At 35.1% G+C, this 16,280-nt stretch overlaps 2 protein-coding genes across 2 annotated transcripts in view; both read left to right on the top strand.

Annotated features, from left to right (window-relative positions):
* The window catches only part of Dus1 (Dihydrouridine synthase 1), a 62,795-nt gene that overhangs the window by 1,036 nt on the left and 45,479 nt on the right, over positions 1-16,280 (top strand). The gene's annotated exons all lie outside the window — the stretch shown is intronic.
* Positions 804-5,239, top strand: LOC148278029 (uncharacterized). Its single transcript, XM_088231967.1, has one exon. The coding sequence runs from the start codon at positions 1,957-1,959 to the stop codon at positions 3,946-3,948; it is 1,992 nt and encodes a 663-aa protein (XP_088088093.1). The 5' UTR covers positions 804-1,956; the 3' UTR covers positions 3,949-5,239.

The following is a 16,280-nucleotide window of genomic DNA, read 5'->3' as shown; positions in this document are numbered from 1 at the left end:
GGTCTAAGAAAAACAAAATATTGCAGTGTAGAACCACTTTTAAAACTAATATTTCACTTCCATCCTGTCAGTAATCGAACCTAGGACCTCAAGCATGGATGGGGAATGCATCGACCACTACAAGGCGTCCTTCGTGCTTTAGGAAATATTAAAGAGCCAATGATTTGATCAAATAATTGGCCAGAGTATGACGCCTCTAGGTCTTCCAAATCAACCAATGATAAGAGAGTTGTGATAGATTTTCTGTTTGCGGGAAGTCAACTGACCAATCGGCAGAACTGACAAACGAGAGCTTATTACGTCACAGGCGGATGAATTTCAAAATTGCAAAACTTTAAAAAATCATAGCGCCGATAATACGATACATATAATATTTTTTATTGCTTAGTTTGATAGTCTATTAACAAATATATATTAAAAACCACTGAACTTGAGTAATGAGGAACTTCAGCCCTACGGGAAATTGGGGATAAATAATGTTTTCTTGCGTGCGGTAAAAATAAGAGCATTAAATTTTACTCCAAAGTTTCTTAAAAATGTATGAAAAAAATAATAAAAAATATTTTAATTTAAACGAACTATTTTGAACGACGTCACTAGTTCATATGGATCGACCAATGATAAGAGAGCTGTGGAAGGTATCCGGTTTGCTTACCGTAAACGGACCAATCGGCAGAACTGACAGAATAAGCGGTAGAGAACCTCTGACGTCACACGCGAAGTAATTTCATAAATACAAAACTTTAAAAAATTATAGCGTTGATAATACCATACATAGAAATGAAAAAAATGGCTTAATTTAATAGTATATTAACAAATAATTATAATGAAAAAAACACTGAACTTCCTCATTCTAGTTTTCTGTATAATACTAAATACAATGCCAAAAAATCGTTATTGTGTAGGGCCACTCCGTTTAACTCCAATAATGAAATTAAATCAAACAGAAGAAAAGAAAAAGTTTTTTGTTAACGCGGTCTTAAAAAATCTTATTGTCCTATTAACATATGCTTTGAAAATGAGGAAAGTACATTCTAGTCTCAAATGCAGAGAATAAGTTGAAGGTGAGGACAGTAGAATGTACTTTCTTCACCTTGAGTTTTGTTCCTGAATACAGGCATTATGTACCTATGTACAAACAAATATCTTTAACGGCCGTTTTTTTGGCTGACATTAATGCTAATCCAAAGGATATATTTTTATTTCATGCCATGTATTTACTTATTTATTCGTATCTTTACGGTTTGATTATATATCTAATTGTTAATTTTTTTTTTTCTGCTAGTGTGTTAGCGAAAAAGTAATAATGTTTACATTATTAATTGTAATATCATAAAGAAAAGTAAAAATGAAAGCAGTACCGTTCACAAAAAAAATAAATAAAAAAAAAACACTTTTTTAGAACGAAAACCAGGCCGCATAGCCTTCGAGTAAATTTGAATTTCTTTCATGTACTTTGGCGCGCTTTTCCTTCCCGCCCTCTCGCGATGTCCTAGCTGAGGTTAGGGGTTGCTATCAGCTATCACAGGCCACGCCTTCGATCGATATCCACAGCGGGTAATATCGCTACCTGTACCAGAACATGCCGTGGCGTTCGCTTTCCTATTTTATAACGCTCGGAGAACCTGTCATATAAGCAGCGCATCACAGTGTCGCTCCGCCGAAATAAAAATAATCGCGCGAACATAGTTGGCGTTCGACGCTCCGCCATTCGATTCGGTCTGCATTATATTATTGTCTCGATGCGAAGTGATTGCGCAATCGTGATAGTTCCAAAGATATTTATTTACTTGTTTGACATTTCTCCATTGTTTCGAAATGTAACTTGTACATATAATTTTTCTTCGTAACAACTCGCGAACTGAATCGCGATAGAAATGGTAACGTCGCCTCGCGACTAGATGGAGTCTTCGGATCGGAGAGTTGCGAGGTTATCACATAACCGATGCTCGTATCATGCTAGATGGATCCGCGGAGGAGTCGGGCGCCTTGTGTTCGTTCCAGGATAGCGACTCAGCCCCCGCCCCGGAGTATCGGCGCTGGAGGAGGCGTCACGGCCTGCAGCTTCCTCTACACCCGCAGCAGGTCGCGGGCTGGCTGGCGCTGGTCGCCTTCGGAGCCGCCTGTTTCGCTTTGTTACTGCCCGCGCTCGCCTCCTCGTTGCGGCCGCCAGTTCTCGTGCTCTTCGTGGCGTTATTCACCATACACGGCCTCTCGCACTTGTTGGCTTTACTGCTGGACCCGGCCGAAGAGGAGTTGCGACGAATCAACTCGAGCCGTGTGGTTCCCGAGTTCGACCGCAGCAAGCACGCCCACGTTATAGAGAATGGACGTTGCCACCTGTGTAATATCCGCACCAGCGGCCCCAGGACCAAGCACTGCAGCGTGTGTAACAAGTGTGTCCATAAGTTTGACCATCACTGCAAGTGGTTGAACCACTGCATCGGCGGCAGGAACTATGTGGCCTTCTTCATGTGCGTGGTGAGTGCAGTGACCGCGGCCGTCGTGGTGCTGGCCGTGGCGGTTGCCGAGCTCGTGCTGTACTATGTGGAGCCCGCGTGGCTCGCACCCTGGGAGGCGCTGGCTGCCTATAACGACACCGCGACTAACTCGACCGCCCCGGAGGCAGACATGAGTAAGGCTCTCGCCGTGCAAGATACGGTATTTCTCCTCATAGTTGGAGTCATCGCTCTGTTGGCTGCTATAACTGCCGGGTTGCTGCTTCATTTATGTTTTTTCCACGTTTATATTTCGTTTCTGGGGTTGACAACATACGAGTATATTAGGAATTATCGCCAACAGGCGATGTCTACAGCTCCTCCCGCGAGCGAAGTGGTTGTCGATAACGAAGCGTATAGAAACAAAGTCTACATATGTTCCAATATCCGTTCTGGTAATCGAGATGGAGAATTGCGACACCGCCCGACGAGCTTGTTTTGTTGCGATACTACTAGCGAGTACTACGAGCACACTCACAATACGTACTATTTTTGTTCCGTCCTGGATGATGAGAGTCCCGACACGAGCGAGACTCTCGCAGCGAAGAGTTTCCAGTGCTGCTCGGAGACGCGGCACTACAAACCTGATCCTAAACAATCCAATGTAGATATAGAGCGTGTCAAGTCTGTTTCTCGAGGTTGTACAGTATGCACGATCAAATCTAGGAAGAAAATGACCGAAAACAGTGCCAAGGCTTGCGTGATTAAAACCATCAATAAACATCATAGGTGGAAGCGAAAATGGAATTGTTGCTCCGCAGTTCCGGAGAGCCCCGTTACACCGGAAAATAATTCTATTGTTGCGATGGAAAACGGAAATCATTCTAATGGAAATAATCACAATACCAACGACGCTATCACAACTATTTCGGGAGGAATAGAGTATGGACTCGAGTGCGCAAACGGTCATTCGATTGAGAAGGACCACGGCCGCGGCCCCGAAACAAACGCCCGGCTCGGTCGCTACTCTCGTTCTTGGTCCATGATGCACTTCAGGCGCATGTACCGCGCTCTGAATCGTATGGGCCTTCGCCGTCCGCGTAAACGCGCCGCCAAGCAATATCCCGTCCGCAGCAATCAGGTGAGCCCGCTTTCCGGGCCGCCCGTCAACAGTCCGCCCGCGGCCGGCTCGCCGCCCGCGCCGGGCCCGGGAGATATCCGCATCATCCCCCTGAGCAAGCTGCCGTCCCTGCCGCCTCCCGTCCGCCGCAAGATGAGCGTGACGGACCTGCAGGAGCTGGCTGAGTCGCTGGGGCCCGGGGCGGGGGCGGCCCGCGCCCGCAGCCTGCGCAGGGGGCGCAGGAAGGCCCTGGCCCGCCCTCGCTCGCCTGCCCTGTCCCCGATTCACGAATCCGGCCTGTCTAATCCCGCTTCCCCGCAGCCCTGTCGTGCCGCCCTTGCCATGTGCCCCAAGAAGCCGTCACCCCCGACTGACTCCGCGGTTCCTTGACCCGTTCTGACGATATATCGAAATCTGATTAAGTATTGAGTAATTATACGCGTCCAGTCAATTGGGTGAAATAAACATATAGGTATAAACTACGTTCATCCGAATCAAAAACGTCCCTATTTGCTTTTAAGGAAAATATTTTCGCTATGTCAACATTCATATGAATATATAAAAAGATACAATCTTAGAACAGTAAAATATTACGAGCCAAATATTTTTTTTTGGTTACAAATAATGTGAAAATTATTTTAATAAATTTACTACATACATAATGCTTTGTAATTGTGCGTAGGCTTTTTTTCATTCAAAATATTTTTTAAGCCACAAAGTTTACATAGACTTAAGATGTTAGATCTGTATTTGGTATAGTTAAAGGTTATTACTTACTTAATGTTTTCATCTTCAATGGAGGTGCTCTGCTTATTCGTTATCTAATAATTAGTAAATAGTCAACAGTTTGTAGTGCAATATTGTAGTTTCCATTTCCACTCGATTTAGGTTCGTTGTGGGAAAAAACAACTATTTTCCCCTTATTACGAACACGAATAGTGATGAAAACACCAATACTACATATAATAGTGAATTGAAATGTGCATAACATTATGTAGATACCTATAGTCCTTAAAATGTAAGATAATTAGAATGACAGCTGTCAAACTCAAATCAATAGCGATGGGAAATTACTGATCACTGATCATGTACCGATCAAATAGATTTTATCAGTTTTTTCATGCAAACATGAAACTCTGTTTCCGAAAATTGTTAAAAAAAAAACGCAAAAACAAGCCTATTATAGTGTGTTGAATACAATTATTCACCAAAAATAAGACATTTATACTTTTCAAACGATTTTTTTTTTACTCGATCAATTTGTCCATCTCTAACGTTTTTGCAAAATGATGTAACCTTGTAAGAACGTCGTTAATAATTAGGTTTATTTTAGTTTTTTTTAAGTTTTAAAGATGATTTTATATATTTATGTTGATTTATATGTCAAGAATTGTATTAAAACAATAAAATTAACTTAACAAATACGAATGATTTTTCGCGTGTCAATATAAATCACTCCTTAGACGTTACTACAAAGTTATGTCGTCAGTTTTTCTGACAACTGTCATTTTAATCATCTTACATTTTAAAGACTATAATTTAATTTTTAGTCAGAAAAAAAAAACATGATTTTCCATTGAACGCGAAAATTGAGTTTTTTAAACTAAAGCTGTGATATTGCATTTTGATATGGTAGTAAGAGTTATACAATAAACCGGTGATTTAATGCTGTATTATAAAACCGTATTTTCCTTTATGTCATGTTTTATTGTTAATTTTATTATATCTTCGACAGAAATTTAAATTGCTGTAAAGGACAGATAATAATGAATTATTCAGGAGACGAAACCAATGCAATAAAAACATACCTTAATGATTATCAAATATGTATGATAATTCCCCATAAATTATAATATGTTTTATATCACAAATTATTGAAGATATAAGTGCTTAAAAATCGAGTTTTTTCACATAGATGTTATGATCAGGAAAACAAATCGTTTCACATAAATAAAAATAAATAAAAAAAGTTCAAGATATCATTAAATCTTAAATTGATAAGTAATAATGATTTTCTTCAACAGAATTCATTTCCACCGATTCCAATATGCACTTCTGTTTTATTTTTCTGCTCTAAAATATAAGCGATCAATTGCTGAAATAAAAACGAACCGTAGAAGCATACTGCAAAAAATAATGGTGCTAAAATGTCAGTAGTTATTGCATTTTTTTTATTTTATATCGTCAGGACAATGCCAAAGTTGCAAATCTGCATTTTGGTCAGTTTTGAGATCCTTCTTTTGAAATTTGAGTTTAAGCAGAATAAACTTTACCAAAACAGCGCATACGACTAGATATCATTTAACTATGTTAAGATGCTAGTATGTTACAATTTTAATTAATTAATGATAGTAGTTTTAAACTTGATAATTCAATATTTCATGTTATATGTTGGCATTGCCTAGACGATAATATTATTTTGTATTTTGTAATGACTGCACTAACGTAGAATTGGTTACGGGTTTTATTTTCATTTTCAAATGAACTTGTCTATTTGAGTATTTCTGACCAGTGAATGAAACATTCCTGAAGTAATTCCGTCGTTAATAATAAGTTAGCTCGGTAGGATGTTGAGGGAGTTCCATAAATGGCTTACAATATAGGTAAGTACCGGTACTATAATTTGGGGTGCAACCATATTAAATGTAAGCAATACAAGTCGGTAGCAAATATATTCACTTATTTATAGTTGTCGCGGTCCATTGTATGTAAAAGAAAAACCTAATTTAAAATTCATATCCGTTAAGTACCTTCAAGTTTTTTTACAGTGACATTGATTATATATATTTTGCAATACAGCTCATAGTTGAATGTAACAATTTTTTTATTACAACATAGAAATCGTTACATATTGGTTGTAAAGGCAAAAGTAATATTTTTACTTTTTTCAAATGGTTATGCTTAGGTAGTTATTTACGACAAAATAAAATCCCCTCAAAATTTAAATATTTGCCTAAATCATAAAAACAGATCTACACAGATCGCAGTGACGTCTGGAGCGTACCTGAAATAAATTATTTTCGATGAGTGATTGCAAAAAGCAGATTAGTGCATTATAAGTGGTTTTAAAAAATTTTTTGAAAAAATGGTTAATGTCATGAAGAAAACATGTTTAATAAGACTGGATTTAAATCGCGTTCTGATTTCGAATGGTCCATGCTTAAAATCTGTTATGTTGCGTATAGTATTTAGTTATTATAACTCTTTAATTTATCGACGCTATGTTTTATCTAGTCTTGTAGAAATTGATAATACGCAAGATATTTTTTATCTAGTCTTGTAGAAATTGATAATACGCAAGATATTTAGGCGTCATGTGTACCTTGTTATTTTTGAAAACTGATGGTACTGTCAACTATTGTGACTTTGGCCAATACAGTTTCCCGGTCTTTTTGATTTGTTTACCAACTACTTATATTTATAACTACTCCTTAATTTTTTATTTCCTGACAACGATCAGGATATTTGGCAATCCGAGAAACTGGAGTTCTACTGTATTTTTATTAAAATGATTTATTATGGAGTTTTATCAAGAATATCTACAAAAATCGTCAATATTTACTTAGTATTTTCCCATTGTAATAAATCACCCAAAAAATATTTTTAGTGCCCAAAACTAGGTTTTGAATTTTCCGTATTTTATTTTGGTTCGATTTAAAAACATATTTATGTGATCAGAGTTGAAATGATGTACGGTATATAGCATTGATATTGTTTACATTTAATATACCTATATATATATATATATATATAAAGACATAACAAGCCAATGTTCCTTGTTTTTGGCAGCCTTTTCGTCAATTGCTTCGGTAAATTAATTAGTAAATTAATAGGACATATTTCATAATTATAATAGAAATGAAATGCCAAATGGAAAATTAATTCTGTAATAAAATAATACTATTAGGATTTTTAAACATAGTTTTAAAATTATATTGTTTTCTTAACAACTAACTCAAAGCGTAAAATATTGTTAGATTATTCAGTTTTTTTTAATGAACAGTTTTTACAGTTTTCTCCGTTTTAATACGTATGTAGTTTTGATAACTTATTATTTTATTTGTAGACCGTAGGGAATTAGGAGACGTTAGAAATACGTCTCTGCGTTCGGCTCGGTTATTATTTTTATTTTAGGTGAAACAAAACAAATTGTACCTCCATGAAGCTAGTACATCTAGCTACACATCTGTGTATAATATCTTTAAATATTTACAATGAAATCTATTTTAGAATTTACATTTGTTTCGTAAAGTGTTCTTTCGACCCAATACCCAGAAAAAGCAATGATAGGCCCATTTCGCATCATGGTAAAAATCCACACGGCACATAAAATAGCAAAGGGTGGATCGATATTTACCATATTACCATATATTTTAACAATTTTGATTTATTTAAAGGCAGACAAACACACTAACCAATACACCACGAGGCTGACTAATCTCCACTCGATTTCCTTTTACTGGATTTTTACCTGAGACTAGCTGCTGAATACATTTTAATTTTTTTTAATAAACATTTTAAACAAAACAACTTTGTTTTCAACCACATATTTTATTTCCGACCGTTCCGAAGCTAACAAGCTTCCTAATCAAGATTTAAGAATATGATAAATGTCAATCCACCCTAACTTAACGGTGCCGTGTGTATTAAGAAGATATGTGTGAAATGGGCCATAAGGAGAGATAATGTAGTAAAAGTGACTTGTTGGGAAAAATAATAATCCCGTATCAATAGAAACTGATTTTTACGGAAAATTAACTAAAGACAGCATTGTAACAATAATTTATTCTAAAAACAAATCGAAATGTAATGTCCTCCATCTTTAAGTGAAATAATAGAATTATGAATTAATATCGCTGCGCTGACGGAAATTTGAAATATTATAAAGAACGTTAAATATAATTTGATTATTTGATGTCATTTTTGCATTATGTTTTAAAAATGCTGCTTGTTTTATGTAACCTCGTTTTGCTTCTGATTTATTAATTATAAATGTTAATTTTGTACTAATACAAAATAAGTTTTCTTTTACCGTCTCTCATTTACAAAGGGACGCCGGGCAGTAAATTATCCATGTTTGTAGACATAATCACCTCTAATTGACTATCCGAAAATGAAGAAAAAAAGTTTTTTTTTGTTATCTTCATCGGTAACAAACATCAATTACCTGGGCCCCGATTACAATGGGAAGTTAACATTTATCTTCAATTTTTCTTCAAAGTAAAATTAAGTTTTCTGTGTGAAAGCAGAATATGCAATCATTTTTTTCTTCTAAATATGTTCAATTATAGGTTACTGAGGAAGATACTTTAAATGTTCATGCAAATATATTTATTTTCGTACCGAAATATCGTTTTTTTTTTAGACAGTCGAAGATAACTCAGTTAACTTCGCATTGTAATCGGGGCCCTGTTACGACATTTAACACATTTACGTTTTCACGGGAAAACCCCAGTTTACTGTATGTATAGAAGATACACTTAAATCTCTTACTATATATTATCATCCCGAGAATATAATGATCAATTATTGTATTATACGGTTCACAAATGGAAAATATTTTTAAATTTTTTATCCATCGGTTTGTATTGTCAAACAATTCTTATAAAACTCTCTCGCAAGTCACAATAAATTTATTATTAATTTTACAGTAAGTATTTCAAATTTCTACCGATATTGTTTGTAATTATATTTCTGTCTTTTAAAATCCTTTCAATTGCTCGAATTGCGTTATATTTATATTTACATTTTTTTTTATACAAATCATCTCAAATGAAGCGAATGATTTTGATAAAGATATTAATAATATTTTTTTTTTTTTTTTTGTTAAAAAAAGATGAAATTTTTTGTAAACAAGTATGTTGTCGGCCCCTAAAATAAAAACACTTACCTTATGTTTTTATCTCCCGAAAAGTTGTAAAAAAGTAGTATTTAAGTTAATAATGTTGTAAACGATTTACTAGTCCTCAAGATACTCAGACGAATGCGCTCGTTGGTCAAATAACATAAAATAATATAACTTAACCTTTTTATTAATATTTTTATCAAAATCATTAACCTTTCAGTTTTATCGAAAAATATCTACAAAAAACATCATTACTAACTGAAGTGATTATTGTAGGCATTTTATATTTATTAAATGTTTATTATTAAAAAAATCTCGACACATTGTTTTATTTATCTCTGCTTAATATAATAATTATAAAGATTTTATTCCAGAAAACAAAAAGGGGAATGCATGTTTTACCTTCATTAATAAATGAGCGTAAATTTCATGGTTTTCTTTATTAAAACTCCCAATGGCAAACTCTGTGATCTAATAGCTAAGACGCTTGGCCCTCGCACGGAAGTATGGGTTCAATTCAATAATTGGATGTTTTTTTTCTCAAATGGGTGTTATCAGTGTGCTGTGTTTACCGCAATAATTAAGCGTCCCGACCCGTTATGGTGTTGATATTTTTGTATATTATTATACCAATTTCTATTCTTAGTATAATGGCGCTCTAAAATACTATATTTTGCGCTCAAAACATTATGCAATATTGTTTTATCGGTCAAACATAGAAACGTATCTCCTTTAACGCTTCTATTTCTGATGCCGTATTTACTATAAATAGATGACCTTTTTATTCACGTTTGTTAAAAAATGAACAGAACTATTTAAAATTAACCACCCTTTTCAGCACTACGGTAGGAACTAGAAGCCATTTCTCACCCCTATCGGAATCTAATTACAGTGATATTTATGGCAACAGCAACATACTAATAAACTGTTTCTAGCTGTTTCAACTAAGCCTTTGACTTATGGTCTTACGCTACTTGTCTAACTTGGTTTATGCCCACTATAAAAATATTTCGAAAAAATCTCACATCTTTTAAAACTAAAAACACAGATTAATTTTTTTTTTATTCCTTCACATGTTTGAAAATGAAAAAAACTAATTCATATGTTTATTATTCTAAAATAAACGGAGCTTAATACCTATTTATTATATGTTAATAATATATATTTAAAAAAATATATATTTTACAAAGTATAGGTAGATTATTAAATAATAGTTGTAGAAAATATTACTATTAATATATTACAACAGAGATTAAGAACATTTTATAGAAGGGAATATAGTCTAGAATGAAGTCTAGGCATTTACAGGGTTTATGACCTATCATCGGCTGGTTTAAGTGGCCACTTTATACATTTTGTAACATTCACCAGCCAATGACGGGTCATAAGCCATGTAAATGCCTAGACATCTATATTCCCGTCTATAAAACGTTCTTCATCTCTGTTGTAATATATTAATAACTCCCAAAGGGGTTGAATACAGTTAATTTATACAAAAATTTAGACAAACTCAAAATATTGTTGAAAATATTGCTATTTATTTTATGAAAATTATTTGACTTCTATTCGGCTCGTTCCGGGTCAAATCAACACAGTTTTTGAACAAATTTTACCTCACCATCTCAGATTTTCATAAAATTTGACAGAGGTGTACTATGCATATACCCGTAGACTTGGGAAAATACCAAATTTCATCGAGATATGTCGACTTGTTTTTGTATAACATCCACGTAAAATTGGCAAAAATGGGCCAAAAACCGCAAACAATTTTTTTCAATGCTCTAAGAGCTCTCTTATCGAGCTAGAGAGCTGGAAGAGGTGTCATTTAAATTTTTCATGTTTTTTTCTGTAGTACCCAAATATTTCAATTTTTAACCCATTTTATGTCGCAAATCAGAAGAGAAATTGTAATCAATTGTCGTTGATTGGTAATTCCGTTTGTAATATAAATCTTTTAGATTGTTAATTTAAAAATTAAAAAATGCGTTACTGCTTATGTTTTACGAAACAAAAGGGTAAAAATGGTGGCTTCAGGAAAATAATAATACTTCTTACGAACTTTGTTTGCTCAGTGAGATGGAAACGTTATTGGAAATATGGCGACAAATCGGCGCCAACAGAAAAGAGAAATTTCTTGTTCATAAACATAAAACCTATTATATGTAATTTATGTATTTACGGAGCTTAGCTATTGCCACATTCATATTTGCTGATGCTAAATTTATATATGAATTGGGTGGGTTATGGTCCCGTGGCTAGTGTTGCGGACTCCCTCCTCGAACTCCACTCTACCCCAACTTTATTGGCATTTTCTTATAGTAAGTCATTTATAAGTCGTTGAAAATGGCCACCAAAATAAAAATATTTGTGTTAATTATAAGAACGCTAACATTATCAACAAAGAAAATATCACAAAAACATAGTGGAGATTAGTCCGCTCCATGGTGTACCAGTTAGAGTATTTTCTCACGATGCCTGAGGTGTGGAGTCCGATTCGCAGCTGGGTCGGTATGGATTTTTTTCAATGGGAGATTTTCAGTAATTTCATCTGCCTGCCCTGGAACTGAAGCATGATATTGTTCATCTTGCCTTTATGTATCATATGATAAAGATGCGCTGGATAGAGTGCCAATTATATGATTATGCTTCATGCAGACAGAGAATTATATGAAGTTGTAAAGCATTTATTGAAATAGTTGAACAATTTTTTTTATAACTGCAAATGTGTTCAAACTATTAGACTAAAACACAAATTTTCTGTTTTTAATAATTTATTGCTAGAAAAAAGGCACTAATCAGTTTGTGTATATCTATTAGTACTTTGTATGCATGCCTTTGTAATTTATTAACATTTTCATCCTTTTGGGTATACTCATTATAAGAATTTTACAGCAATTGTGGATATCGGGGTCCTTATGGCAAATTTCAACTAATTTTTCAATTAACCGCTGTTTATGATGTTAATGCTCTCTTTTTAAAATTTTAATCATAAGTTTTCTATGGGGTTCATGTTTGAACTATTACCTGGGCCGATATCCAAACGCTCCAAATCTCGTGTAATTACTTACAAAATACACGAGAAAAACTGTTTTCTCGTGCCACAGAGTGGTTCAGAATAGCACCCCTGGTCATGGTAATGTTTTGACGTCCTCATTTGCTAAAAATGTGACATATTTCCTTCTACAATATAAAGTCTACCAGAACCATGAGCAGATATAACACTCCACACCATAACTGTGGTTGGATGTTCACAGTTTGCTCGACACAAGTTGCTTTGAGCGCCTCCTCTGGTCTTCTTCGAATGTATTGGCTACTCTCTTCCAATGCCGAAAAGAAGGATTCGTCGCTCAAGCATAAAAAATAATAAAATATACACTGTGCATAAAAGTATAAATTGTACATCATTAGCTTATACAATAATTAAAAAAGATGCATTTTCATACGTTTTATAACGGTGTTAATTTTAAATATTTTATACCCTCATATATTTTTCAAAATAACATCTATAAAAAAATATTTAAAATACAAAGGTTGTTTTCGAAATTAGATATAATTATTTAGATGTCAATTAGATGTATTGTATGTTTTTCCAGTCCTGTATTGTCTTATTCTTCAAACCTTTAGCCCATTGTAGCCATCGCAGTTTTCTTTGCCATTGCTGGCGTTATCTTGTGTTTCTTCTTTTGAAAAATTATTTGCAAATGACATTTTGAGCTGTCGGTCTATAAAAAAATCACACCAGGATGTTTCCACTACATAAAATGTGTTTAAAACTCATACATGGGATTAAAACTACATTTTATAGAAAAGCAATTTAAAAGAATATCAGCCAGAAGTAGAGACAGTTAAAAAGGTTATACTTTTTCTCTTCAGTCTTATAATTTGAACACGTCTTTAGTAATTATTTAATCCCCTGTATAATGGCAGTACTCCCATATCGTTGTAAATCCTGACGCCTTACCAAAACTCAAAAACTTCTTAGTTTTGAGAGCAAATGCTCGAGGAGAATATTAGATATAAAATGGTTCGTTTCCTAACTAACATCGTCCCAGAACGGACGCAGCGGCCTCCCATAATGAGCGTTTTAAGGGTGCGGCGGTGGACCTGGCTCGGTCACGTGCTGCTGATGCAACCCAAGTTGCGTATTCTTGCACCCGCGGGCTTCAGCCGTTTAGGAAGGCAGTCGATGGTGAACTTTTAGCTTTATTCGGCGGAACTAAGGGATGCGGGATTGACGTGGGAGGAGGCTAGAGTGCTGACTAGCGACAAGGTCTAGAGGCGTCTGGTGACTAAGAACGAATTTGTAAAGAGAGGCGGAAGAATTCCTTAACTAATACATATGACTTACACATATTATACAAAACAGTGGTCTCATGGTAATCCGGTAAATATCGGATCAGAGTACTGCAATGAAGCATTTTAACGGCAGAAGCTATCTTTATATATATATAATTATTCTGATCGTGTGATGTCACTGAACTCCTTCTAAACGGCTTAACCGATTTACGTGCGGTTTTCAGCGGAATGTAGATCTTTGCGCTGCGCGTGTTCGTAGATATTAAAAATTTCAATCGAATCTGTAAAAAAAAGTTAGATGCATAAATATTTTTTTCATCGACCTACCAGAGTTGCATTCGACGAGAATGCATATTAAAAATGGAAGGATGTTGTTTTTATGTGTTTCAAAAAGTTTGTTTCTCAATGTTTACAAACAACATTAGCTTTTACGGAGATCAATCAGATTCTTTCCTTACATTCCTTATAATTTCTTCCCATTTATTTATTTTTTACTGGATTTTTGGTAATACTAAAATAATATTAACTGGCATATAATACGTATTTGAAAATCGCATTAGTGTATAAAGTGCACCCCTGTTGGTGAGAAGAGCCGAGTTTGATATTTGCAAAAAGAATTATATATTTGAAAATGAATTATTTTATGTTTTGGAATTCAACCATGAACAAGTACCTAGGTACCTACTTAAATTCAATATTTTAATATTAATAATTTTTAGTTTTGGAATCCAATCATAAACAACTACCTAGGTACCTACTTATCAATGAAAAGTTTTTTTCCAAGCTAATAGCAGGCAAGTCAACGTTCGGATAGGACAACGTCCGTCGGGTTCGCTAGTATTTTATCTAATACTGGTAGCTAGCTGTATAAAAACGTCAGATTACTGGCGGGCCGGAGAAGTAAAGTGTCGGATTATAAAGTACTATATTAAAAAAAAAAAGCTACTAATACGGACTATACGAGTACGTATACTACGACTACGAGATTTAAAATCATTGTTATTGTAATTTTTAATAAATTAATTAGATTTTTTGAAAATGGGTTCATGTTAGATGCAAATCAACTTATTTGACATGTTTTACACAAACAAACCATCATGCCGTTTCTCTGCAAGGTTAGGCAGAGAGGATAGAACGCCACATCACTATCTTTGCATGCAGATCTCGCTTCCTCTACATTCATACATATTCTCATGCACGCGCGCCAATTATTTTTAAGATAAGACTTTTAACATGTGCATCTTCAAATGTTTGTTGGATTTGGTCATGCCACGTCTTTCTCGGTCTTCCTCTATTTCTGCATACGTCAATATTTGCATCGTAAATATTTTTAGCCGTTCTTTCGCTGTCCATTTGCTCTACATGTCCAAACCAACGCAAAGCTCGTTTCTTGATTTTGTCGATAATGATTATCTCAGTCTTGCATAATGCTCCTGTCTTCTGCTTCTATCGTACATAGTTTTACCTCACATTCGCCTGAGAAATCGCATTTCGGCAGCATTCACTCTACTTTCATCCCTGTTTTTCTAAGTCCATACTTGGCTCCCATAAATCAAAGTCGGGACCAGGACTCTATTGTGAACTGCTAATTTTGCCTCTTGCGTCAAACATTTATTTGTCAAGGTTGATTTAAGTGTACCGTTCACACTGTTCCCGGCACCCACCCTCCTTTCAATATCTTTCTCAGTCATTCTATTCCTAGTAAACATACTTCCCAGGTACACAAATTCCTCTACCTGTTTAAGTATTACCCCATTCACAGTGATTTCACATTAAGTCATACTTTCATTTCTTTCAAAAACCATCACATTCGATTTATCGAAATTAATTAGCAAATCGCTTCCCTTGCTTACATAGTAGACCTTTGTTACCAAGAACTGCAGCTCCTCTTTAGTGTTAGCAAGAAGCACGGCATAAGCAGCATACAAAAGACAAATGACAGTTAAATCACCCATTTTTGCTCCCATTCTTAAGGCTTTCAGTTCTTTCATACAGTTATCCATATACACGTTGAACAGCAATGGTGACATCACACATCCCCGTTTGACTCCTTTATGAATGTCAAACCACGATGTGTATGATCCATTTATCCTAACACATTCTGTGCTGTCTTTATGCAGAGAAGCAATAGCCCGTGTCAGGTTTCCGCTCACTCCATACTCCGATAACACCTCCCATAATTTTTCTCTGTCAACTCTATCAAACGCCTTTTGCAGATCGACAAATGCGCAGAAAAGTTTCTGGTTTTAAATATGCAATAAAACATTGTACGTTAAATTAGCTTATAGTGCGTTGGATGTCGCGTGAGAAGGTTATGTTATTTCCATTATGCAAACTAGCTAAGAACGACCAGCATCAAATGCCCCACGTAAAACCCCGTAAAGGACTCCCATTGGTGATATTTTTAGCCCAAAACCTTACCTGACCGCTGTTATTAATTACATTAATGGAATTAAGTATTTATTGTTTGTTTTTAATCAATGTGGCAAGTGGCTAGGTAACACGCTAGAAAGGTAGGGCCCTCGGGATCCGAAGGCCCATTTCACACCATGGCAAAAATCCACTCGACACGGGAGAATTA

This window comes from Micrasema longulum, unplaced genomic scaffold (genome assembly GCF_059751315.1).
Source record: "Micrasema longulum isolate JH-2025_06_02 unplaced genomic scaffold, ASM5975131v1 h1tg000937l, whole genome shotgun sequence".
NCBI classification, from domain to species: Eukaryota; Metazoa; Arthropoda; class Insecta; order Trichoptera; family Brachycentridae; genus Micrasema; species Micrasema longulum.
Note: the sequence above shows the minus strand (reverse complement) of the source record. Positions and strands in the feature narration are given on the sequence as shown.

What these genes read in the sequence shown, in the direction of transcription:
- LOC148278029 (XM_088231967.1), top strand. Translation starts at nt 1,957, where the DNA reads ATGCTAGATGGATCCGCGGAGGAGTCGGGCGCCTTGTGTTCGTTCCAG.